A 27,820-nucleotide genomic window follows, 5' to 3' on the forward strand; every position below is an offset into this window, starting at 1 on the left:
TGCATTAACATTTACATTTGAGTAATTTAGCAGACACTCTTATCCAGAGCAACCTACAGTAGTAAGTGCGTACATTTTCATACTTTTTCGTGCTGGTCCCCCGTGGTAATCGAACCCACAACCCATGCTCTACCTACTGAGCCACGTGGGACTGACAGGCTGTCCTGAAGCAGGACAATGACCCCGTAGCAAACCGTCTCAGCCTCAGTCTCTGCTGCTCGGTGAACGGTGTTATTCTTCTCCAGTATTCGCTGATCTTTGTTATTGAACCAGGGGCAGGGGCTGTGTCAACAGTCCTCCACTATCCCAGAAGGCCATCAACAGCAATACTGGAGCTTTGAGAATAAACACACACTCTGCTCTACACTGTTGAGGCTCAGATGCAGCCTGCAATGAAATCATTATTTATATTTATCATAAAACAAATATTATCCTTTGATTTTTGCTGTCTTAAACAGGCCTAATATGTAAAGTTGAAGTAATTTGATATGCTGTTAAAATGATGAATAGGTGAGGAAATGGGGAGTTTGTTTGAAGTGACTTTTTTTTATTATCAAACATCTTGCGTGCGATCAAGGTTTTTTCCTGTCGGAGTATGTTTGTGTTGACTGCTGTTGAGAGGCTTGCTGTGTCGAGCAGATAGCAGGACAATGCTCTGAATCCATGCAACAGTTCTTTCAGCTTCCAAATGGATGAAGGAGAGGGAAGGGAGGGAAGGAGAAACAGATAGCAATGAGAGAGCGAGGGAAGGGAACGGAGAGAGAGCAAGCGAGTAGGAGGCTTTTTTCCCCCAAATTTCTTTGTAACTGATACCTTTTAAATATACTGAGCAAGCTGGGGGAATTGGCATCTGTAAGAGTGTTTTAATTTGGCCAGTGTACTCTGGAGTGGTCCAGGTTAACACAATAATCAAAGCCAGCTCCAGCGCTTATTTAAAACTATGTGTGAAACATGGTGTGAATCGGGTCTTTTTAAATGGGTTTAATACAATCACTGTTATTTGTATAAATATCATAATGAGCTATTTTATATGAACCACATAAAACGTCTCTAGTCCCGGGTCGTTGGGAAGGAGCGGGTCCTTTATTTGAAAGAAAGTTCAAATAAGTCCCAGCAGCCTCAGTGGGCCAGGCGACAGAGGCTGAGCGAGGGGTGCCGTTCGTGTACCCGTGTGGAAAGAGAAGTGTCTGGATTTTACTAGAGGTGAACAACAGCGTGAGATTGGAGGGTTTCTGACCCCCCCCCACACACACACAACACGCAGACAGGCAAATCAATGAGCGCTTTGAAAGGACTGTCAGTGATTGACAGTCAAGAGTGTTAAGGAATGTAAAACTAAAGGAAAACAGAACGGTGTTGCAATCAGGTGAGACGGCGAAAGAGAGGGGGGAGGTGGGAGCTGGTTATTTAGCACTTGTGTAGTGGGTAGCTGTAACCTGAGGAGTGACAGCCAGGGGAGAGATCAAAGCATCTCGGGTGAGAGGGCCGGGGCGAGGTGGGAGGGGACAGACGTATGAGGGAGCAGAGGGTCAGGGGAGCAAAAAAAAGGAAAAGGGGCCTGCTTCTCTTCCTGTGCACTATGATCTCTGTAGAATGTGTCCCCATACCTCACCCTGGGTTCACTGGGGCCTGTAGTACCAGGGTGGAAAAACGAGGGCCTTTTGTCTGCTAACATAACCCTCCCTCTCTTAAAATGTCACAACACACGCATACCTGGAATGAGGTGAGAGACGAGCTGATTTACATGTCTCATATTAGTGTGTGAGTGAGTTGTTGATCAACTGACCCTCTTTATCGTAACGTGCGCATTTTAAACCAGTGGTATTCAAACCAGTGGTATTTTTGGGAACCCATTTTTTCCCCCAAAGAAAACCCCCACTACACCCCAAATCTAATGACACAACCTTAAAATCTGTCAATTTGGATCTTTACATCAACAGATAACTTTCAAATCATTGCATTTTCATCTCATCAAAATAAATACATTTACTCAAACCCCGCTGCAGTTCCATCGCGACCCCGACGTTTGAATACCACTGTGTTAATCCTTTCCTCATCACCACCAGAACCAGACTGCAGGCCCTGGCCTGAGGTCCAGCTGTGTCTCTGCCTCTCTTTCTCCCAGGCCCAGGGTGTAGTCAGACAGATGGTCAGTGAGGCAGGCAGGATTTCCAGGTAGGCTGTGAGGCAGGCAGTCAGACAGTGCAATCAAGACAGGCTGTGAGGCAGGCAAGCTATCCAGGCAGGTTGTGAGGCAGGCAGGCAGGCAGGCAGGCAGACAGTGCTATCAAGGCAGGCTGTGAGGCAGCAAGCTATCCAAGCAGGTTGTCTGACTCAGGACTCTGGTGTTTCTCCAGTGTTTCTCTTAGCCTCCTTTTAGCCTGCCTCTCAAATCCCCCCCGACAGCCGAGCGGAGATGAAAAAGACATATTCCTGCCCAGTGAGGTAGGGGTTGGGAGGGGGCACGAGGAAGAGGGGGTACCGAGTGTGTAACTGATCACTGGAAGTGATTTGGGCTAAAAACAACACATCATTATGGGCGCTCACAGGGGCAAAGCAAACAGCTCGTATTTTAATGAGCCGTAGGATGTCGGCCCGGCCAGCCAGCAACTGACAGTGTATAGACCAAGAGAGAAGGATTGAAAGAGAAGGGGACATGCTGTCGTTTGTCGGGGGGCAGTTTATCCATCACTCTGTTTGGTTAACTCGCCCACGTCCAGTCCGGGGTAACAAGACGGTCGCGTTGACCCCACTGCACAGCTGAACGGTCAAGACCAGCTGGTCACAGCAGAGAGACGCCCAGCCGTGAAATCGTCCAGCCTTTCTTCCTCTGTATCCACATCCCCATGGTAACTGATTTGTATGGTTGTAGCTACAGCCCCTTTATCATCCCCCAAATAGGCTGGGGTTGGTGGAGGGGTGGAGTGAGGGCATGCAGGTTAGACAGGTCTAGCTGTTGTTCTCTGACAGAGCTGTGTTTTGACATTTTAGCTGTTTTTATGTAGTTGGCTCACTGGCTGCCTCCACTGTTTACCCCTGCAGCTACAGGTGCCCTGTCACTGAGCCTCATTGTTATGTCAGAACCCTGTATTAGAGCAGATTAATATTGCATTAAGTTAAAGCGCTTTCACTTAACGTTCCATTATACTACGACGCCTTTTACCATGTTTTGTTTGCGTCCTTGTATGTTTCACTGTCTCAGAATGCCACCTAGTGGTGGTATTCAGAACCATCTCACGTGATGTCGACTCCTGTGGGGCTGACGTGTGTGTGTGTGTGTGTTTCTAACCCTTCGACTCCTGTGGGGCTGACGTGTGTGTGTGTGTGTTTCTAACCCTTCAGTATGAATATCGATACGTTTAGACAGTCGACGGTGACCTCTGGACAGCGCCCCGCCACGGCTTCCGGCTTCCGGCCAGAAGAGCAGTTCTTCTACAGCTAGGCTGGAATCGGCCTCCAGATCAACCAGGTCAAATTGGGTTCACTACACCGCACAGACTGATTCCAGCTATCTCCCGTGTAGCTCTGTGTAGTGATGAGTGTCTCAACACTACTACTGTGTGTTTTAACAGCTAGTCGCTTCAAGTGCTCTATTCCAAGCCCTAGCAGTGATGATGTTTCTGTTTTATTGAATGCTAACATTACATCTTAAGCTACCCAAACGCTTTTCTGGAAAACAATCTTTTTCTAGTTAAGGTCATAAATGGCTATTTGTTTTGAGCTTTAATTGGAATATATTTGCAATATCTCAATGTGTTCACTATAAGTATGTACCGTAATACAAGAACACCTGCTTAACTTTAGTCTTAACTTATACAGGATGAGCACTGCTTTGTTTCCATAGGATGTGTTCCACGCATTACATTTCCGAAGTAGAGGTGGTTGGTTGGTATTGCACAGTGTTAGTCTTATTCGAATTGTCCAGCAGCTGCATGCTGTGACAGTCCTTGTTATAGGTGACCTCATTCATGAGACTGACAGTTTTACTTCTGTTACTTTGCCTTTGTACAAACATTCAGTAATTATGTTTATTTAACTGTTTTCTTTTATATAAATTAACAATTTGTTGTGTTGTCTCTTCATTGTGCCTGGTGCTCATCAGAACACATTTTTCTGTGGTGCAATATTTAAAATAAAGTGTTGAAAGTGGACATTGTTTGATGTGACCATTCCTTGTACAGTCCTTGGCACCCTCGATAAAGATGAGCAAAGAAAAGGGTATAAAATAAATAATACAAATACTGAGCTATATTGTATGCTCATTGTTTTGAAAATTATATTATTTTATACTTGTACAATTGCTCAAATAGATTTTGTTTAACAAATAAAAGCAATTCTCAAAAAAGTACGTGTCAAAATTAATGGCACCCTTTAAAAATGTAAATATTACATACAACTTTTTTAAAGGTCCAATACAGACGTTATCTCAATATCAAATCATTACTGTATAACAATTAAGTACCTTACTATGATTGTTTAATTAAAAAGTCAAAAATAAACAAATCTAACTATTGCAAAAGGCTCTCAAGCTAGAATTTAGCTAGCACTGTCTGGGAGATGTCTGAGTGGGTAGGGAAATTGGCAGAGGTTTTTCTTATTGGTCTATTAACTAATTTACCGCATGGTGATATCACCATGGAATGCTAAAACTACATCCCACCAAAACAGTCAGAAATTCCAGGCGGCCTTTTCAAACAGCTCTTACACCAAAAGGGCATTATCATAATTTCACAGTATTATCCCAACCTGATCGTGTGTAAGTATATATGAAACACAGAACTGCACTGGGCCTTTAAGTTCATCTCATTTCAACCATTTATACTCGAGGGAAATGGCCTATATGGATAGGGACACATTTAAATGTTTCTAACAGAATAAATATTAAATGCATAAGCATGGTAGCAATTGAAAGGGAACAGTTTGGAGATAATGGGGAAGTTATTAGACCAAAGGTGAGTACACAACAGTTCACCTGACACAAGACTGAATCCAAACGTTACACTGTTGATTTTATGTGCATTTTACATTTACTGTACTTTTCACTGCATTTGTTGATAATGAAATCTGAAAATACTCTGGATACATTCAGTAACATAAGACTATTCCTGGAAAATGTGGGGTAAGTGCAACATAAGACAAAAACATAAGGGTTTGAGTAAGGACTAACTGGTGTCTCCAAGTGGCCACGCACCTCTTCATTTCAATGGACTTTTATGACTCGAAGAGTCTTCAACCATAAGGTACTTATGCCGTAGAGGAAATAGAGCAACCACACTTAAATATTTCGTCTTGCCCTCTGGATGGCGCACACACACAATCCATGTCTCAATTGTCTAGAGGCTTAAAAATCCTTCTATAACTTGTCTCCTTCATAAACACTGATTAAAGTGGATTTAACACGTGACATCAGTAAGGGATCTTAGCTTTCACCTGGTCAGTCTGTCATGGAAAGAGCAGGTGTTCCTAATGTTTTGTACACTCAGTGTAGGTCAGTATTTATTTTATAGTCTTTATCAAGGGTGGCAATAATTTTGTTTATCCATGAAAAATTTTAGAGTCTGAGAAACTATAAAGTACTGTATGAAGTCTAGAAAAACCAGCCAGCCGCCCAGTGCTTGTGTGTTATTTATTTAAATAAAATAACCTTTTTATTTGACTATAAAACATTTACTGTGTTTGTCTTCCTTTACCACTGAAGCTAGCTGAGTTTATGGAGCACAAAACTAGCTGAAAACAATAAATTAATTACATTTAGCTAGCAATTAACTGTTAAATATACAGTGAATATGCACAGCCCCTTCCCAACCTGCCAGTATAAAATGTTATGTACAGGCACTGGATGATGTTGACATTTCAACACAGCTAAAGGTCATTCAGATATAAAGACACTGGACCAGTCTCCATAGCAACCACGTCCATTGGAAATGGCTCATTCTTCATGCAATCAATGCAGTAGGTCTATGTGTATACAGTATAATAATATACTTGGAAGAAACATTAGCTCCTCAAATCATGATGCCTTTGGATGTATCTCTTGTTGGGATAGCTGTACATAACCCTCCCATATGCTACTCGGACCGATTCAATATACGGCAGTGTTCTTGATTTAATATTGAACAACTTAAACTGGCATATATCAAACTGTTCTCAAATCATCTAAAATACATGTAAAAATCTATGACACAAACGGAAGTTCATTCCACACAATTGCAATAGTCAATTTGATGTTTTCCTTGGTCCCGAATTTGATAATCCAGTTATCTCACCACATTGATCTTCTCACAAACACAATTGTACACATTCATATTTGACCAGTTTAATGGAAACGTACAGTTTTATGCTTGTATAAAAATGACTTTGTTTTTTGACAGTGAAGGTAATCTCAGTCGGTTTCCACAACAGCAAGGGTATAGTCTATCACATTTCCATACTCCTCATAATTACAGTGATATAAAATAAAATGGGGCCCTTGTCATCCTTTATTCTCTGTGTGACATCAGGCCCCTCACTGGTCACCCCTCTCTTATAGGTTAAAACTACCTGGGTAACGCTGGACCATCTTCTCCACTTCCAACTCCTCCACCACCAGGTCCCGGATCTCCTTCACACAGTCCAGGGCCTTGGGGGCAGGCTCAGCGGGATCCCCAGCCTGGAGGGCCTCTTTGGCTCAGCAGGGAGGGTGGCTGGAGCTGTGGAGGGACTACATTCACATTGGCTGCTGATGCTATGGTTGAATCAGAACATGCAGTGACTTCAACACTAGCTTCTCCGTTAACGCCTAATGTTGCTTCGGCGACAGGGTTAAGGGGGAACGGGGTCCACCCTCTGACGCTGACAGGTGATTCACTCACACTGACCTCTAATAAAGGTCAGAGGTCACAGAAATCTCCTCTGCTGCTCAGTGACACTTTGACCTCCTTAGCGGGGGCTGCTGCTCCTGACGCCACTGTAACATCATCATTAGGGGTCTCAATGTGTGACGGGGGCCGACTCGCTATCTGTAACCAAGTCCTCATCCCCATCATCGGGGACGGATGGGGCTGTCACAGGCTCCCTCCACATCTTTGGTCTCTACTGCTGCAGCAAGTCTGGAGTCTGCTGGTGGTAGTTACAGGCTTCTCACCACTAGAGGGCACCGCTGGGTCACTGTGAGGAGGACTGCTCTCTCTATCAGCTTTTGGCTCAGTAGTGGTGATTATGAGAGAAGCCATGCTACTGAATCTTCAACAACTACAGGGTCAATGTGGGTCAGGGACAGGGTCCGGACTGGGGGAAGGAGCTTTGCTTTGTGCTACTGTGGTTGGGTGTCTACTTCAATGGATATCTCTGCCTCGGTAGGTGTCCCTACTTTCCCTTTTTCAACAGCGACTGGCTTTTCTACCATCACTATTTCAGGGGCAATTGGATTGTCTACCTTCTCTGTCTCAACTGGAGGGCCTGTGTCAACATGAGTGGTCTAAGATAGAGCAGGAATGTCCACTTTAGCTGTCTCAGTTAGGACAGGGATGTCCACTTGAGCTGTTTCCGTTGTAGCAGGACTAGACACTTTATCTGTCTCGGCTGGGACTGGAGAGTCCCATTGAACTATCTCAGTTGGTTCTCTATACAACAAGAGTATAGTCTACCTAGCTAGCATGAAAATGAACCACGAGAAAAGCGTCCTCCATTTGCTATTTAATTGCATAGATGACATGTATTTTTTCCTGCTGCCCCTGTTTTATTATCACTTGTGAATGATGCCCAGCTTAAGGCAAAAAAAGAAACAGCACATGCTTTTTTGTGCAACTTTTTAAAATAATAGTCACACACTTCGTGTAGCCTAGCCCATCCTCCTATAGTCTTGTATCACAACTAAAGTGGCCAAACAACTTCTTAAAATTAAGCACATTAATCCACGTTACAACGGGTGTAGAGCCTAACTGGCATATGTGTCAAGTTTGGGAAAGATAATTTTCACCATAAAAATGCACCTTGATAATAAGACCTATAATAAAAACGCATAATCGCATTTGTAGCTTACTGCCGTGTGCACATTGTTGCGTTTATAATGTAAGAAATAGCCTAACAGTTTATCAACATCTTAAGTCAAACGTTCTCATCTGTTGCGTCAGCCACATTGCATAAAACAGTTTTTTTTTATGCTAGTGGTTGTATTAATTTGGGATCTATCGCATCCCACAACCGTCCCAGACTGTGTTTGGAATATTTATTTCTCGCACAGAATAGGTCAACCTCTGTACTATAGGGATAGTAAATTGACATAGGCTAGTGCTTTTGCTATTCATTAGGCCTACACATTTTGTTGGCTGTAGAAAATTAAATGTGGACAGTTCTTTCAATATCTTCAATATGTGCCTCGGGAATTGGATAAGTACACGCGTGTCCCGGATGTGTGTCTGTCTTCATTTGTAGCCTGTAATAAAGACCCTATCACGTGACAGAGAGCCATGTGAATGAGAGGTGCTTCAGCACGCAGAAGGGAATTATAATTATAATATTCATCCCAAGGGCATAACGGCCCCTGGCCGCAAAAGGAATGGATTTCTTCAGGGGGCATTATGGCCACACAAAGGGGATGTAGCCGGGAAATATCAAGTGCTTGTCATATTGTGAATGAGAGACTGATGTACCTTTCATGCAACTTTTTTCAAATCATCATTAGAGTTGCATCATGCACCCTTAGAATGTGCTAAAAATCGAATCACAAATGATGCATATAGCAGTACCTGTTTCCTTGTTTACTGCTCAACACAGAATAGTCACCCTCAAATCGTTTGGAGAAAATATCCTTTCTATTTTCTTCAGCTATGTTCAATTGTATTCTTCATACTATAAAATAATATAAAATAATGCCACTAAATTCTCAGCAAATCTTGTCTGCTAAATGAACTAATGTAGCACACAGACATGTGGCATTGCCAGATCAGGGCCTAACATCAGGATACCTCAGAATATGCTACTCTGCTCTTCTGAAATAGACTACATTTTCTAGATCATGTTTCTTTAGACCTGTCTAAAATAACTAATGGATTTATTGTGATGGTGTAGGCTATATTACATGGATTTATTAGACTTTTTTAAAAATGTAGATGTTCCAAAGGTCTGCATCAGTGGCTTGTAGGCTGTGTGTGGAAGCCGGGAGATGCTAAATATGTTAATTAACGGTCAAATACTGAGAACAGCAGTTATTTGCTTGACAATCACCGGCTGACAAAATGTCATGACCGCCACAGCCCTACCCTTGTGCACCCCCACCGACCACCAGGCCATTGCCCTGAAGAGGAGAGGCGGGCTGGGCTGTTACCTCGGCTTCGGGCTGGGTCTCAGGGTGGGTCTGGATAAAGGTAGGGGTCTCAGGCTGGGTCTGGAGCTGTCCGGGGAAGCCTAGCATCCTGGCTGGGTTGCTGGGGATGAAAGGGGTGGAGAGGAGGCTGGAGGAGCTGGACTGGCTCAGGAAGTTTCTGGTGTCTGTGAACAGATTGTGTTTCTTCAGCCTGGCTGCCTCCTCCACCACTGTAGAGCAAACAGAGACGTGTTTAAAAGCAAGCGCACTAATAATATTGGTGAGGGTGAGCAGAGAGAGTAACGTTGTAGTAATGCCTAAAATGTGTATTACAATTGAATAAGATCAAATGAATAACTCCAATATCTAGTAGAAACAATACCTTTGATGACTTCCTTGTCCAGACTCTGCAGCAAAATGCCCTCATAGATATTGTGAACATGGACAAAGTTGGAATAGTCTGCATTGATTAACTGTTTAAGACCCTGCAGCGCCTAAAGACACAGAAACAACCATTTCAACCTGTGATTTTCTAAACAATAATGAGATTTCAGGACACAAAAAAATATGTAAAGGCCTGTGCTCTCAAAACACTATTCTTTTGGGGCAGTATAATTTATGCTGTCTTTCCCCCTATTTTCTTGAGGGTTTTGAAGGCTAGCTGAGAGACTCACTGTTTTGCAGGTGTGTAGCAACTGATAATGTAATAAAATACCAATAATGGAAGAGGAGCTAATAATGTAAGAACTTTTGCATGTGTAATAGTGTAATTACTTTAACCAAAAATGTAATATTCACTCTTTTGCCCATACAAGCGAGACCCTCTGTCATCTACTAGTGCGACCATCACCAGTGCAGCGAGACCCTCTACAACGTCTACATCATCCACGAGTATGACCACCACCGGTGCACCGAGACCCTCTATAACATCTACATCATCCACGAGTATGACCACCACCGGTGCAGCGAGACCCTCTACAACGTCTATATCATCCACGAGTATGACCACCACTGGTGCAGCGAGACCCTCTACAACGTCTACATCATCCACGAGTATGACCACCACCGGTGCAGCGAGACCCTCTACAACGTCTACATCATCCACGAGTATGACCACCACCGTTGCACCGAGACCCTCTATAACATCTACATCATCCACGAGTATGACCACCACCGGTGCAGCGAGACCCTCTACAACGTCTATATCATCCACGAGTATGACCACCACCGGTGCAGCGAGACCCTCTACAACGTCTACATCATCCACGAGTATGACCACCACCGGTGCAGCGAGACCCTCTACAACGTCTACATCATCCACGAGTATGACCACCACCGGTGCAGCGAGACCCTCTACAACGTCTACATCATCCACGAGTATAACCACCACCGGTGCAGCGAGACCCTCTACAACGTCTACATCATCCACGAGTATGACCACCACCGGTGCAGCGAGACCCTCTACAACGTCTACATCATCCACGAGTATGACCACCACCGGTGCAGCGAGACCCTCTACAACGTCTATATCATCCACGAGTATGACCACCACCGGTGCAGCGAGACCCTCTACAACGTCTACATCATCCACGAGTATGACCACCACCGGTGCAGCGAGACCCTCTACAACGTCTACATCATCCACGAGTATGACCACCACCGGTGCAGCGAGACCCTCTACAACGTCTACATCATCCACGAGTATTACCACCACCGGTGCAGCGAGACCCTCTACAACGTCTACATCATCCACGAGTATGACCACCACCGGTGCAGCGAGACCCTCTACAACGTCTACATCATCCACGAGTATGACCATCACCGGTGCAGCGAGACCCTCTACAACGTCTACATCATCCACGAGTATGACCACCACCGGTGCAGCGAGACCCTCTACAACGTCTACATCATCCACGAGTATGACCACCACCGGTGCAGCGAGACCCTCTACAACGTCTATATCATCCACAAGTATGACCACCACCGGTGCAGCGAGACCCTCTACAACGTCTATATCATCCACAAGTATGACCACCACCGGTGCAGCGAGACCCTCTACAACGTCTACATCATCCACGAGTATGACCACCACCGGTGCAGCGAGACCCTCTACAACGTCTACATCATCCACGAGTATGACCACCACCGGTGCAGCGAGACCCTCTACAACATCTACATCATCCACGAGTATGACCACCACCGGTGCAGCGAGACCCTCTACAACGTCTACATCATCCACGAGTATGACCACCACCGGTGCAGCGAGACCCTCTACAACATCTACATCATCCACGAGTATGACAACCACCGGTGCAGCCATGGAAGATGATGAAATGGAGGAAGCACCTCTGGATCTAGGACCACCTGAGATTATTATGACCCTCACGGAAGTGACCACTGGGGACCTCGTTGAACAGGATGTGGCCGTGGAGACAAACGAGGAGAGACACGAAGAGGAACAAAGTCACACCAGGCACCATCGGAGGTACCAGCCCCCAGATCCACTCATTTCAGCAGAGGCTCCTCCAAGCTGTCGAGAGGGATGCAGCCCAACCTGATGCTCACAGGAAGGAGGAGGAAGAGACCCTCTTTGCCATCAGTCTAGTGGCAACCCTAAAGAGGCTGCCTCAGCAAAGCAGTCAAGGTTTAAATTAATTAGCTGCTTTTCGATGCCGAGTTCAATGTTTCGTTTTTTTTCTCCACAACACAGGTATTGTCTTAAGTATTGCGACAGTGAAGTAAAGTAGGTCATTTTTACAGTATACTCATGTAGGCTAATTGGTATTTCAGATCAAAGGATTCATATGAGGCAAATGTATAGCTGTTGTTTCTGGGTTAGAAAATATCCGAAAACAAGTTTGCTGTCTAAATATTTGCCTGTCATATTCATCTTTTGATCTGAAATACAAATTCCATGAGTAAACAGCAAGAATTACCAATGTTACCATACTGTTCCAATATTTATGCCACTAACTACACTATACAAGCAGTATTTAGTTAACATAAATCTCACCTTTTATGGTGTTATTTTATGTAATGCTTGTAAGTGTTGTTTTTCTCTTCACTTCCAGAGATGGAGTCAATTTAGCCGACCAGCTCACAGGAAGGACAGGAAGTGGAGAGCTGTCTGGTTGTTGTTTTGACCTTCTCCTCCAATGGGTTTTGAGCAGGAGGTGGAGGAGAGGACGCGAGGAATCAAGGAAATGCAACTGATATTTTCCAAGGGGCCTCACTTGAGATTTTCTAACTGTCCTTATTCCGCTTACTATGTCCTTTCTTAGTAGGCTTTTTAGTATAAAATTCATGGAATTCATAAAGTAAATAGTTTCTCAATACTTACTGTAGGACAGCATTCATTATTAGTTGTACATAGATTGCATGAAAATTGACTGAATTGAAACTGACACACCGGAGAATTCAGATGCTCTTGTTCTTTTACAAGACTAAAGGTGAAATGTGTGTTTACCTGTATTGTGGCCACACATTCACTTTTAGTTTTCAGACAGCCCTGCCCTCTCTCTCTTTATGGCCATGTCTGAAGTTCCCCTACTATGTCTAGGCTTTATGAGTAGTCCCTGTATCTGACTGCAGTTGTGCCAAAAATACATGCTCTTGTTGTTCTCGTACAGATTACAAGCTACACATACATTTTTGTATTTTTACACGCACATACATGGACACACACCTCTTTCAATAGTTTTTATTTTTGGTAAAATTTTTACAACACATACCTGTCATGTTCTTTCCTGTACTTGAATACTTATTTATGTCTAATGTTTTCATAGTCAGTTGTTTCAGTTGTTTATTAATATCTCATTTAGACTTAATCTGCTTATTTCTTCCCTACACATTTGCAGATCTAAGACCAGATTAAAGTAAAAACACTCTCTTCCTAACCTGCATTTTGTCAGACCAGTGAAGATGGTGGTATACTTGACTATTTGTATTGTCCCTAGGTTACCGAGGGTCCATTGTTATCATACTAACTGTATGTCGTATAACCTTAATTAGATCTCCTGCTCACCTGATGTACCATGCCAGGTGTGTATAATACTGATGTTAATGGGAGAGGGAAGTGGTTAATGTGTGGTCTTTACTCCCAAATTTCACTTAAATATAACTTCCAAATGAAGAGAAACAATGAGACTGTCACGACTTCCGCCGAAGTCTGTCCCTCTCCTTGTTCGGGCGGCGTTCGGCGGTCGACGTCACCGACCTCTCCTTGTTCGGGTGGAGTTCGGCGGTCGACGTCACCGACCTTCTAGCCATCGCCGATCCACTTTTCATTTTCCTTTGTAGTTGTAGAATTGCGAACCCGAGCACGGTGGAGCCTGGATTACTACATGTTTCCCGTCAATGGAGCCAAGACAGTTGGGAAAATTCCACCTCTCCAGGAACTCGGCAGCGATAGCCCTCCAGTCTTCCTCCTTGGGGACAGGCATGTATTCACCAACCAGACAGTTGGTCTCCAAGAATGTGAAATAAAATTCAAAACAATTATCAATATTGTGACGAACTTGAAATTCCACCCACATATTCTATCGACTCATATACAATACCGGTAAAAAAGTTTTAGAACACCTACTCATTCCTTGTTTTTTAAAACTATTTTCTACATTGTAGAAGAGTAGTGAATACATAAAAACTGTAAAATAACACATATGGAATCATGTAGTAACCAAAAAAAGTGTTAAACAAATAAAAATATATTTTATATTTGAGATTCTTCAAATAGCCACCCTTTGCCTTGATGACAGCTTTGCACACTGGTATTTGGTATTCTCTCAATCAGCTTCACCTGGAAGCTTTTCCAACAGTCTGGAAGGAGTTCCCACATATGCTGAGCACTTGTTGTCTGCTTTTCCTTCAGTCTGCGGTCCGACTCATCCCAAACCATCTCAATTTGGTTGAGGTCGGGGTATTGTGGAGGCCAGGTCATCTGATGCAGCACTCCATCACTCTAATTCTATGTAAAATTGCCCTTACACAGCCTGGTCCTGTTGAAAAACAAATGCTAGTCTCACTAAGCACAAACCAGATGGGATGGCGTATCGCTGCAGAATTCTGTGGTAGCCATGCTAGTTAAGTGTGCCTTGAAATCTAAATAAATCACAGACAGTGTCACCACCAGCAAAGCACCCCCACACCTCCTCCTCCATGGGAAATACACATGCGGAGATCATCCGTTCACCCATACCGTGTCTCACAAAGACACGGCGGTTGGGACCAAAAATCTTCAATATGGACTACGGACCAAAAGGACAAATTTACACCGGTCTAATGTCCATTGCTCGTGTTTCTTGGCCCAAGCAAGTCTCTTCTTATTATTGGTATCCTTTAGTAGTGGTTACTTGCAGAATTTTGACCATGAAGGCCTGATTCACACAGTCTCCTCTGAACAGTTGAGATGTGTCTGTTACTTGAACTCTGTGAAGCATTTATTTGGGCTGCAATCTGAGGGGCAGTTAATTGACAATTTCTGAGGCTGGTAACTCGAATGAACTTATCCTCTGCAGCAGAGGTAACTCTGAGTCTTCCATTCCTGTGGCAGTCCTCATGAGAGCCAGTTTCATCACAGCGCTTGATGGTTTTGGCAACTGCACTTGAAGAAACCTTCAAAGTTCTTGAAATGTTCCATATTGACTGACGTTCATGTCTTAAAGTAATGATGGACTGTCGTTTCTCTTCGCTTATTTGAGCTGTTCTTGCCATAATATGGACTTGGTTTTTTACCAAATAGGGCTATCTTCTGTATACCAACCCTACCTTGTCACAACACAACTGATTGGCTCAAACGCATTAGGGTGGCTACTTTGAAGAATCTCAAATATATTTTGATTTGTTTAACACTTTTTTGGTTACTACATGATTCCATATGTCTTATTTCATACTTTTGATGTCTTCACTATTATTCTACAATGTAGAACATAGTACAAATAAAAAATAACCCTTGAATGAGTAGGTGTGTTCAAACTTTTGATTGGTACTGTATATGTATTAATAAGGAGGCACGGCATAGGTAGTCAGTTTCGACATTGCTAGTTTGCTTCTTTTACATAACTGAATCTGTGCAGGTGTTTTAAAACTTTTGACCAGTAGTATACCTACCACCTCATTACAGTTTATTATTCTCTACTAATTATATTGTAATACTCATCAACCCTCATTAACAATGCCTTGAAACAGTACAATTCAGTCTATGACTGTATCAATAAACTGTAGCCCAGGCCAACTCTACTTTTAGAAGAAAAGTGCCATCTAGAACCTAAAAGGGTTCTCCGGCTGTTCCCATAGGAGAACCCTTTGAGGAACCCTTTTTGGTTCCAGGTAGAACCCTATTCGGTTCCATGTATAAACTTTTCCCCAACAGGGAAAAGGGTTATCCAAAAAAGGGTTATCCTGTGGGGAAAGAGGGACACTTTATAGGAACCCTTTTTTCTAAGAGTGTATGTGATTCCAATAGGAATGTCAAGTCTTGAACAACAAGTGGTCCTGGAGAAGACTAGCCTACCTTTATCAGGGCAGAAGGCACCCCAACTTTCTTTTCATTTGGTAACATTGCATCATTAAAAAATCATTTTAAACCAACTTTGGTAAAAGTTATGGCCCTAATGACATTCTGTAAAAGCACATCTGATGTCACATAGGGGCTATTAACTAGAGAGCCCTTTAGCTAGCTAGGTTGCACATAAAATATATTTAATATCAATCAATTACAGTATCAAAGGCTTTAAAAAATTCACTAGAATTGAGCTTACCGGAGACAAATCGCCAGGCTTTCAACTGGGCTGATGGACTCCCGGTAGTTGGGATCCATCTGGGCGATCCAGGCTCCAACCATCTGGAGCAGGTGATCGAACTGGCTTCGGTCCAGACGAAAGTAACTTCGAAATTCCTCTCCAAATAGTCGAAGCTCTTGGATGAGACGGTGGAACTTTGCTTTCGGAACTTCAACCATCTCTGGACCCACATAGACCCCCCCCCCCTTTCGACGGGGCTGGTCCCGGCCCAACAGCGCAATCAAGACCACTTCCTCAACGTTTGTCTCAAAGAGAATACTCTCTGCTATCTTGGCTATTTGTTATTGCATTTCGCTCCAAAATTATGCATTTTGAAGGGAAATTATTTTATAGGCTCTCACAATACATTTTTTGATGTCATCGAATAAATAATATGTATGCTACTTGGCAAATAAACTAATAAAATAGGTAAAGAAATTATGCAATTAAACTGTTTTTATTATGAAATCCCACTTTTGTTTTTACTGTATATGTGTGCAACAAAAATTCAACATTCACATTTTGCTACTTTCTGTCAAGTCTACGCATACAATTTGATGCATATGTTCGATAAATGGAACGTATGTATCACACCGAACGCACTGCAACTGGCTCTGCAACGAAATGCTGCAGGGCAAACGCAGCGTTCCATTGGAAATTCATGTACTTCTGGTGTACCGAAACGCAATTACACAGTCGGTGTGTTCGAAGCAGAGGCGGACCCTCTGATGCTGTCCCTCCGCTGAGACTGACCGTCAGATGCAGGCACCATCCGTCCAGTAAAATAATGAAAGCAAATTATATACTTCAATTTATGATCACTCAACTGTGTCTCACAACTAATATAACTATGATCTATTACCAGTGTGATCATACACCTGAAGTTTTGAAATATAATTTTGAAATGGTCTGAGAAGAACAACATTGCCAGGGAAATTCAAGCATAGCCAATACGCAGTCCTAATGTATTGGGACTATAGCCTACTGCACAGACCTCATTGCTACAGAACTGTTTTTAATCGTTTTTAACCAATTCTGAGCGGTAGATCCCTGCCTGAGTGATCTGGGCTCAGAAACGTTTGGTGACCACTGCCTTAAGGGGGTTGACGTGAGTTATTACACTATTGATGTGAATGTGAAAAACTATTACGTTACGCATTGAGCATATTTATTACATTATCAACATTTATTGCATTATAAATGCAAAATATACTACATTATTAACTGTTATTACATCATTGGCAGTTTTTACATTATAAGTTGCTACAAGGTGGGGGCCAGGTTATGTGTATTTGTTCTAGGTTAAAGGGTAAAGTGTGTGTATTGACTCACTGTTTTGTAAGTGGGGGCCAGGGTCTTCTTGATGTGAGGGAGAGTGATCCCCACCAAGGCCGCATGAAAGATCCTTTTCCTCGCCGTACTGCTGTCATAGTCATATTGCTGCAACACATAGAGTTTAAATCAGCATATAAACATTCATTTTGATCCGTGCTTCTCAGTGAGTTCCTCTGTATGCCTGTGACGTAACTGTGCTTTAGACACAGACGGGTAATAATGAATAAGCAGCGTACCTTGAGCACCTTGTGCCTGGACTTCTCCATGGCAGAGCATGCGTTGCCTGGGTTGTCCTCTATGTCCTTGTAGAGCAGCAGATGGAATGTGTACGCTGCATTCTCCACCAGCTGAACACAGGACATGGAGGAATTAACCGGGAGCTCATCAATCAATGACACACTGTGCATACAGTACTAGTCAAAAGTTTGGACACATCTACTCAGTTTTTCTTTATTTTTTACTGTTTTCTACATTGTAGAATGTAGTGAAAACATCAAAACTATGAAATTATCAAATTTTATTAGTCACATTTAAAAAAAAAAAAAACATTTTTAATTTAACTAGGCAAGTCAGTTAAGAACAAATTCTTATTTACAATGACGGCCTAGGAACAGTGGGTTAACTGCCTTGTTCAGGGGTAGAACGACAGATTTTTACCTTGTCAGCTCTGGGATTTGATCTAGCAACCTTTCGGTTACTGGACCAATGCTCTAACCACTAGGCTACCTGCCGCCCCTATGTGCTGAATACATGCTCCAAACGCTTACTTACAAGCCCCTAACCAACCATGCAGTTACAAAAATACGGATAAGAATAAGAAATGAAAGTAACAAGTAATTAAAGAGCAGCAGTAAAATAACAATAGCGAGACTATTGGCCGTCGTAAGGAGGAGACCAAGGCGCAGCGTGATAAGCGTACATTCTTCTTTATTTAAAGAATGAACACTGAACAAAACGAACAAAATAACAAAACGAACCGTGAAGCTAATATGGCTAGTGCAGACAGGCAACTAAACATAGAATAAGAACCCACAAATACCCAAGGGGAAATGGAAACCTAAATATGATCCCCAATCAGAGACAACGATAAACAGCTGCCTCTGATTGGGAACCAATTCAGGCCACCATAGACCTACATATGCTTAGACTTACAAACACCCCATGACATACAAAAACCCTAGACAATACAAAACAAGCATACCCATCCTCGTCACACCCTGACCTAACCAAAATAATAAAGAAAACATAGATAACTAAGGTCAGGGCGTGACAACAGGGGGTTACCGGTTCAGAGTCAATGTGCGGAGGCACCGGCTAGTTGAGGTAATATGTACATGTACAGAACCTATACTGCCAATGCTTACATTGGAGGAACTCAATGCCTTCGAAGAGAGACTTGGACGGGACGGCCACTTAAAAAAAAAAAATTACAGTTGAAATCGGAAGTTTATATACACTTAGTCATTAAAACTCGTTTTTCAACCTCTCCACAAATGTCTTGTTATCTTCTTCCTGGTTCGGTGTCGCTTCCACGGGACGGTTGAGCTAACGTAGGCTAATGCGATTAGCATGAGGTTGTAAGAAACAAGAACATTTCCCAGGACATAAAACCAACTGTTCTTTAAAAAAAATGGTATCATCTTTGAAATGCAAGAGAAAGGCCATAATGTATTATTCCAGCCCAGGACATGCAATTTAGATTACTATATATGTATGTAAACTTCTGACCCACTGGGAATGTGATGAAAGAAATAAAAGCTGAAATAAATCATTCTCTACACTATTATTCTGACATTTCACATTCTTAAAATAAAGTGGTGATCCTAACTGACCTAAGACAGGGAATTTTTACTAGGATAAAATGTCAGGAATTGTGAAAAATGTATTTGGCTAAGGTGTATATAAACTTCCGACTTCAACTGTAGGTAGAGTTATTAAAGTGAATATACGTAGATGATAACAACAGAGAGTAGCAGCGGTGTAAAAGTGTGGGGAGGGGCAATGCAAATAGACTGGGTAGCCATTTGATTAGATGTTCAGGAGTCTTATGGCTTGGGGCTAGAAGCTGTTTAGAAGCATTTTAGACCTCGACCGGTACCGCTTGCCATGCGGTAGCAGAGAGGACAGTCTATGACCAGGGTGGCTGGAGTCTTTGACAATTTTTAGGGCCTTCCTCCGACACCGCCTGGTATAGAGGTCCTGGATGGCAGGAAGCTTAGCCCCAGTGATGTACTGGGCCGTTCGCACTACCCTCTGTAGTGCCTTGCGGTCGGAGGCAGAGCAGTTGCCATACCAGGCAGTGATGCAACCAGTCAGCATGCTCTCGATGGTGCAGCTGTAGAACCTTTTGAGGATCTGAGGACCCATGCCAAATCTTTTCAGTCTCCTTATGGGGAATAGGTTTTGTTGTGCCCTCTTCACGGCTGTCTTGGTGTGCTTGGACCATGTTAATTTGTTGGTGATGTGGACACCAAGGAACTTGAAGCTCTCAACCTGCTCCACTGCAGCCCCGTCGATGAGAATGGGGGCATGCTCGGTCCTCTTTTTCCTGTAGTCCACAATCATCTCCTTTGTCTAGATCATGTTGAGGGAGAGGTTGTTGTCCTGGCACCACACGGCCAGTTCTCTGACCTCCTCCCTATAGGGTGTCTCGTCGTTGTCGGTGATCAGGCCTACAACTGTTGTGTCATTGGAAAACTTAATGATGGTGTTGGAGTCGTGCCTGGCCGTGCAGTCATGAGTGAACAGGGAGTACAGGAGGGGACTGAGCACGCACCCCTGAGGGGCCCCTGTGTTGAGGATCAGCGTGGCGGATGTGTTGTTACCTACCCTTACTACCTGGGGGCGGCCAGTCAGGAAATCCAGGATCCAGTTGCAGAGGGAGGTGTTTAGGCCCAATGTCCTTAGCTTATTGATGAGCTTTGAGGGCACTATGGTGTTGAACGCTGAGCTGTAGTCAATGAATAGCATTCTCACATAGGTGTTCCCTTTGTCCAGGTGGAAAAGGGCAGTGTGGAGTGCAATAGAGATTGCATCATCTGTGGATCTGTTGGGGTGGTATGCAAAATTGGAGTGGGTCTAGGGTTTCTGGGATAATGGTGTTGATGTGAGCCATGACCAGCCTTTCAAAGCACTTCAGTGCTAAGGGTCAGTAGTAATTTAGGCAGGTTACCTTAGTGTTCTTGGGCACAGCGCATGCTCGGAGTTGGTCAGTGCATGCTCGCAGTACACGTCCTGGTAATCCGCCTGGCCCTGCGGCCTTGTGAATGTTGACCTGTTTAAAGGTCTTACTCACATCGGCTGCAGAGAGCGTGATCACACAGTCTTCCGGGAACAGCTGGTGCTCTCATGCATGTTTCAGTGTTATTTGCCTCGAAGTGAGCATAGAATCAGTTTAGCTGGTAGGCTCGTGTCATTGGGCAGCACCTGAGTGTGCTTCCCTTTGTAGTCTGTAATGGTTTGCAAACCCTGCCACATCCGACGAGCGTCAGAGACGGTGCAGTACCATTCGATCTTAGTACTATATTGACGCATTGCCTGCTTGATGGTCCGTCGGAGGGCATAGCGGGATTTCTTATAAGCTTCCGGGTTAGAGTCCTGCTCCTTGAAAGCAGCAGCTCTAGCCTTTAGCTCAGTGCGGATGTTGCCTGTAATCCATGGCTCTGGTTGGGGTATGTACGTACCTCATGAAGCTGGTTGAGAGAATGCTAAGAGTGTGCAAATCTGTCATCAAGGCAAAGGGTGGCTACTTTGAAGAATCTCAAATATAAAATATATTATATTCACAACCACTGAGACTGTCTGAAGAGTGTGGAAAATCTTAGTTAGTCACTTAGTGTGTGCGTAATGTTTACCTGCTGTAGGTCTATCTGGGTGCTGTTGACCAGGCTGCTGATGTTGGAGAAGCCAAAGCGTTCCTGCAGGTCGTGCAGCTGGTCGTGGAGAGAGTTGATCCTCTGGTAACAACTCAACAGATTTGGCCTACTCAGTTTAGCTAGGGCCTGGATAGAGGGAGAGGGGAAGAGGGGGATGAGAGGAAGGAGAGAGAGGGTGATGAAAAAGGAAGCAACAGAAAGGGAGGACGGGTGATGGAGTTTGATAAAAAGGGAATAGATGAGAAAGAGGAAAAAGGGGCGAGGGAGAGAGGGAAAAGGGGTGAGGGAGAGAGGGAAAAGGCGAGAAGAAAGACCAAGCGGAATCAACAGGCAAAGTGGGGGTCAATAGTTTGAGTAAATGATAGCTCAGACAGGACTGTTTATGAGAAGAAGAGGAGAGGAAGTTTGCACCTGCTTGAGTTCATTGGTAACCCCGCCCTCCTGGAAGTCCTGACACAGTTGGTCCATTTGGCTGTCACTCAGGAGCCGTGCTTCCTGGAACCCTGAGCTGATTGGTCCCATCAGCTCCTCCAGTACGGAGGCCAGGTAGGGCTGCACTCCCTCCGAACAGAACTTCTCTGCTGGCTCCAATACACTGGCTACAGTAGGACAGATACATTCATTAGCTGCTCTGATAAACTGGCTACAGTAGGACAGATACATTCATTAGCTGCTCTGATAAACTGGCTACAGTAGGACAGATACATTCATTAGCTGCTCTGATAAACTGGCTACAAGCTAGGGCTTGGTCAATAGAACAAGATACAGTACTGTACATTGAATCATAGTTTAAGCTCTCTCTGGATTGAATCTATAGTGCTCCTGTTCCATTAATGCAATAAAAACAGCGTTTAATGAATATAAAACAAGTTATCTATCTTAAGTGCTGCTGACTAAAATGGATAATTGTAACTCGTTGAACGGAGGGTATTGTCATGGCTTGTATGTAAACTGCCTGGGCACGAATATTGTATAAAGTCCAGTGTACAGTCATCAAATCTGCTGGGTGGCATTTACTGTCCCCACAGAGACATTCACTCTCCCAGGGAGTTAGCTAGGTATCAGTGTCAACAACACTGAACAGAACAAAAGAATAATGTACACCAACGCCCCAATACCACACCCTGACCTAAGCCCTGCTGGATCTCCAACAGGTCTACCCAGCCCCCTAAAATCAGACACACACAATCTCACACGTACGCAAACGCAAGCACGCATGCACGAACATGTGCGCACACACACACACACAGTCTTGTATAACTAACCTTTGCGGGCACACACAATTCAGTCCCATTCAAAATCCTATTTTCCTTAACCCCTCGCCTTAATCCGAAAACCTAACATTAACCCTAAACCTAACCATAGCTCCTAACCCTTAAACTAACCCTAGCTCCTAACACTAACACTAATTCTAACCTTAACATTATACCCCCTAGAAATAGCATTTGATCTTGTGGGGACTAACAAAATGTCCCCAGTTAGTCCAATTTTTTGTTTGTTCACTATTCTTGTGGGGGCTTCTGGTCCCCACAAGTATAGTTACACACACACACACACACACACACACACACACACACACACACACACACACACACACACACACACACACACACACACACACACACACACACACACACACACACACACACACACACACACACACACACACGTACACACAAATACATGCAGTTAATCTGCCATGTTCACGCTCATATGGATGCATTCATGTAAAACAGTATCATGTGACAAATTACAAGTAAAGGATTGCATTTGTACAGCCTGTTTGTCTTGTAGTGACTGAGAGCTGCATACCCCTAACTCTCTTGCTGATTTCTAAATGAACCCCTAACCGTAAACAAGTATAGTATGGGGCAGGTTTTGGATTGATTCTCTCTCCAGGGTTAGTCGGTACCTCGTAGTTTTCCCTCCAGGTAGGTTCTGGAGTTGAGGATCTGGTCCATATCAGAGCGTATCAGCACCTCCTGCTGGTGAGCTGCCTTCCTACACTCCTCCTTCAGAGCAGACATACCCTCAAATAGACACTCCTGCACCAGGATATAGGCCGCTTCTACGGTCTGTGGTGCAGAATAGAGAGGGGTTAGGGTTTAAGGAAATAAACACACGCACACGGGTCATTATCATCATACTTTAGTATTGGTAGCGTGACTCACAGCGAACCACACTCTCTTCCTCTCTGTCTTCCTGGCTTTTAGATGAGGCAGCATGTCCTTCTCCAAAGAGGGCAACAGCTCCTCCATAACCAGGTTGGCCAGTACCTATACAAACACAAACACACAATGTATTTGTACAAATCTTACGAACCATGCATATCAAACATCCAAATCATATGAGAACACGCAGATTGATTTACCCCTGAAAAACATGCCGGTGAGTAATACTGCAAACACATGGTGAAACTACAGAGCAAAACTCTCTGGGAGCAACATCTCTACACTTGGCGTTGAAAACATTCAACGCAGTACTAAGCTATGATGAGAGAGGTGTAAGAACAGACACACACACACACGCACAAATAAGTGAATGCGGAGGTGTGCGAGTGCAGTAGGACAGTGGCGGCCTCCTTGCAGTAAGAGGGGTTGTTTCCTGCACCTCTAACTTAACTTCCTGGTATCACAAATGCTCCCTGACCACACAATTGCCCAATTATACTGCCATCAACTAACAGGGGATGGGGGGGGGGGGGGGGGTAGAGAGAGAAAGAGTGTCAAGGGAATCAGTATCTGCTGATGTGAGTGTTTTAAGCATAGAAACAGAACCAGTAACCTACCCTGACGTCACTGCCAATCAGCATTTTCCAGGAGTCATAGCTGCCCTTCTCCTGTCTGTAGAGGTGGACTGCTTTGAGGAAGGCCTGCACCTCAACTGTCTTCTTCTTTAGGAAGTCTGAGAGAGAGAATGAGAGAGAGAGAGAGAGAGAGAGACAGAGACAGAGACAGAGACAGAGACAGACAGAGACAGAGAGAGACAGAGAGAGACAGAGAGAGAGAGAGAGACAGAGACAGAGAGAGACAGAGAGAGAGAGAGGAAGAGAGAAAGAGAGAGAAAGAGAGAGAAAGAGAGAGAGAGAAGTGGGAAGAAATGTGTGATGCTTCTCTGTCTTTTAATAAGGAAGTCAGATCTGGGCTGTGTTCCAATTGCCTACTTGTCTCCACAAAGTGTGCACTAACAAAACATGGTGAAAACATGGGCTAGAGGGAGTTTCCACTATGTCCCATACACACAAGAGAGGGGGGGGGGTAAGTGGCTGCACACTTCAGAGTGAGCGGTAGAGAATTGGAGCACAGCCCTGGCCTTAGTTCTGACTGAGCCTTGTGTTTGCTCTCCTCCCTCAGGAGACCCTACATGAAAATGTTATTCAAAGTTAAGCCTATGCATATTTGCTTCAGTGCTGGTGTGGCGAACCTGCTACCATGGTAACCGTTCGTTCTGGCTGGTTAGTTACCTTGGTTCTGGTGGCGGATGCAGTCGGAGAGGATGGAGAGGAATTCAGCTTGGCGAGCATCCTGTCGGAAGCAGAAGTAGTAATCCCTACGGTACGGAAGCCTGAGGTACACAGGGAACTGTCCAGGCATCCCGATTATAGGAGGGGCAAACTTTTCATTCACATCTGCAATGGAAACACACACATCACCATGTTGGTCATACCACATTGGCAATTACTATTACACACATCATGCTGGGCCACACATACATCCACCCACCCACCCAGACGCACCCACAGACACACTCATCCTCACACGCGCACACCAGCCTGCCTGGTTTTTCGAGAGGAACACACTGGCCATTCCAAAGGACGAAACATTTGATGATCAAGTATCTATTTTAAGGTAGTATTCATCTCTCATGAGAAAACATATGATCAAGTGTGATAAAAACAACAGCCTCGGTCTGCATTTGTGGCCGTCTGTAATAGGAAAGGTAATGCTGCTTCTCCCAGAGAAGCAAGGACTCAAAAAACGAACACCCACTCACTGTGCTCTCTACACATCTAAAAGCAGTTGAGGTGGGAGTTTTGGGAACAACAAAGTATTCGACTAAAATTGGGCAACTTTCAAAATAAGTGTTCGGAATGGCAACAGAAACTAAATGAAAGAATCTGCAAACAGAGAGACACAGCATGTATCAGTGCTCAGTGGATGGAATGGTAATATCAGTCCGGATATAAAGGCTGGTTTCCCTACGCTTCTGTGTCCCTGTAGGCAGGTTTGAACAGGTTTTAGGCCAGAATGTTTGTTTCCAGGGTATTTGCATTGACATTTCACTAGACAAGTAGGAAACGAAGCAAACCCCACATAGAGACTGTCTGCGAGAAGGGATTACCATTGTGAGTGCGCAATGTTGTGTAGCAACAGACAGGGCGTGTAACTTAAGCCATACACATTCACACTCACTCACACACACCCACCTACTCATTCAAGGGTTATTCTTAATTTTGACTATTTTCTACATTGTAGAATAATAGTGAAGACATCAAAACTATGAAATAACACATATGGAATCATGTAGTAACCAAAATATATTATATATTTGAGATTCTTCAAAGGAGCCACCATATGCCTTGATGACAGCTTTGCACACTCTTGGCATTCTCTCAACCAGCTTCATGAGGTAGTCACCTGGAATGCATTTCAATTAACAGGTGTGCCTTGTTAAAAGTTCATTTGTGGAATTTCTTTCCTTCTTAATGTGTTTGAGCCAATCAGTTGTGTTGTGGCAAGGTAGGGTTGGTATACAGAAGATAGCCCTATTTGGTAAAATACCAGCTCAAATAAGCAAAGAGAAATGACAGTCCATCATTACTTTTTGACATGACGGTCAGTCAATACGGAAAATGTCAAGAACTTTGAAAGTTTCTTCAAGTGCAGTCGCAAAAACCATCAAGCACTATGATGAAACTTGCTATCATGAGGACCGCCACAGGAAAGGAAGAACCAGAGTTACCTCTGCGCAGAGGATAAATTAATTAGAATTTACCAGCCTCAGAAATCGTCAATAAACTGAATCGTCAATAAAATAGTACGTAAACAAACAAAATACTGCAGAGTTGCTTGCTAATCGCGCTGCTGTCATCTCCGTCTGCACCATCATCCGATGCAGGTCATCTGATGCAGCACTCCCTCACTCTCCTTCTTTGTCAAATAGCCCTTACACAGCCTGGAGGTGTGTTTTGAGTTATTGTCCTGTTGAAAAACACATGATAGTCCCAATAAGCGCAAACTAGATGGGATGGCGTATCGCTGCAGAATGCTGTGGTAGCCATGCTGGTTAAGTGTTCCTTGAATTCCAAATAAATCACCTACAGTGTCACCAGCAATGCACCCCAACACCATAACAGCTCCTCCTCCATGCTTCATGGTGGGAACCACACATGCGGAGATCATCCGTTCACCTACTCTGCGTCTCACAAAGACACAGCGGTTGGAACCAAAAATCTCAAATTTGTACTCATCAGACCAAAGGACAGATTTCCACCGGTCTAATGTCCATTGCTCTTGTTTCTTGGCCCAAGCAAGTCTCCTCTTCTTATTGGTGTCCTTTAGTAGTGGGTTCTTTGCATCAATTTCGACAATGAAGGCCTGATTCACACAGTCTCCTCTGAACAGTTGATGTTGAGATGTGTCTGTTCCTTGAACTCTGTGAAGCATTTATTTGGGCTGCAATCTGAGGTGCAGTTAATTGACAATTTCTGAGGCTGGTAACTCTAATGAATTTATCCTCTGCAGCAGAGGTAACTCTGGTTCTTCCTTTCCTGTGGTGGTCCTCATGATAGCCAGTTTCATCATAGTGCTTGATGGTTTTTGCGACTGCACTTGAAGAAACTTTCAAAGTTCTTGACATTTTCCGTATATTGACTGACCTTCATGTCATAAAGTAATGATGGACTGTCGTTTCTTTTTGCTAACTTGAGCTGTTCTTGCCATAATATGGACTTGGTATTTTACCAAATAGGGCCATCTTCTGTATACCAACCCTACCTTGTCACAACACAACTGATTGGCTCAAACGCCATAAAAAGGAAAGAAATTCAACAAGTGAAACTTTTAACAAGGCACACCTGTTAATTGAAATGCATTTCAGGTGACTACCTCATGAAGCTGGTTGAGAGAATGCCAAGAGTGTGCAAAGCTGTCATCAAGGCATATGGTGGCTACCTTGAAGAATCTCAAATATAAAATATATTTTGATTTGTTTAACACTTTTTTGGTTACTATGTGATTCCATATGTCTTATTTCATAGTTTTGATGTCTTCAATATTATTCTACAATGTAGAACATAGTACAAATAAAAAATATCCCTTGAATGAGTAGGTGTATTCAAACTTTTGATTGGTACTGTATATACACTGCTCAAAAAAATAAAGGGAACACTTAAACAACACAATGTAACTCCAAGTCAATCACACTTCTATGAAATCAAACTGTCCACTTAGGAAGCAACACTGATTGACAATAAATTTCACATGCTGTTGTGCAAATGGAATAGACAAAAGGTGGAAATTATAGGCAATTAGCAAGACACCCCCAAA

The 27,820-nt window shown here is 43.6% G+C and overlaps 2 protein-coding genes across 4 annotated transcripts in view; one reads left to right on the plus strand and one right to left on the minus strand.

Annotated features, from left to right (window-relative positions):
• LOC139578748 (kinesin-associated protein 3-like) overlaps positions 1-4,151 on the plus strand; it is a 46,105-nt gene extending 41,954 nt beyond the window's left edge. The window contains exon 20 of the mRNA XM_071406728.1: positions 3,343-4,151. Coding sequence (XP_071262829.1) covers positions 3,343-3,442 — 100 coding nt within the window. The 3' untranslated portion in view covers positions 3,443-4,151. The remainder of the gene's footprint in view (positions 1-3,342) is intronic.
• A 2,149-nt stretch (positions 4,152-6,300) lies between these two features.
• Positions 6,301-27,820, minus strand: part of LOC139578749 (protein Niban 1-like) — a 45,028-nt gene continuing 23,508 nt past the window's right edge. Inside the window, exons 5-15 of one of the 3 annotated variants that reach the window (XM_071406729.1) lie at positions 24,736-24,900; positions 24,061-24,176; positions 23,444-23,548; positions 23,185-23,347; positions 21,684-21,871; positions 21,252-21,398; positions 17,634-17,744; positions 17,395-17,502; positions 9,666-9,777; positions 9,305-9,513; positions 6,301-6,689 (exon numbers count right to left, since the gene is read on the minus strand). In XM_071406729.1, coding sequence (XP_071262830.1) covers positions 6,633-6,689; positions 9,305-9,513; positions 9,666-9,777; positions 17,395-17,502; positions 17,634-17,744; positions 21,252-21,398; positions 21,684-21,871; positions 23,185-23,347; positions 23,444-23,548; positions 24,061-24,176; positions 24,736-24,900 — 1,481 coding nt within the window. In that variant the 3' untranslated portion in view covers positions 6,301-6,632. Of the gene's footprint in view, positions 6,701-9,304; positions 9,514-9,665; positions 9,778-17,394; positions 17,503-17,633; positions 17,745-21,251; positions 21,399-21,683; positions 21,872-23,184; positions 23,348-23,443; positions 23,549-24,060; positions 24,177-24,735; positions 24,901-27,820 lie in introns of those variants that run through there. The other 2 variants (XM_071406730.1, XM_071406731.1) reach the window with 2 other exon arrangements.

Source organism: Salvelinus alpinus, chromosome 6 (assembly GCF_045679555.1).
Source record: "Salvelinus alpinus chromosome 6, SLU_Salpinus.1, whole genome shotgun sequence".
Classification (NCBI taxonomy): Eukaryota; Metazoa; Chordata; class Actinopteri; order Salmoniformes; family Salmonidae; genus Salvelinus; species Salvelinus alpinus.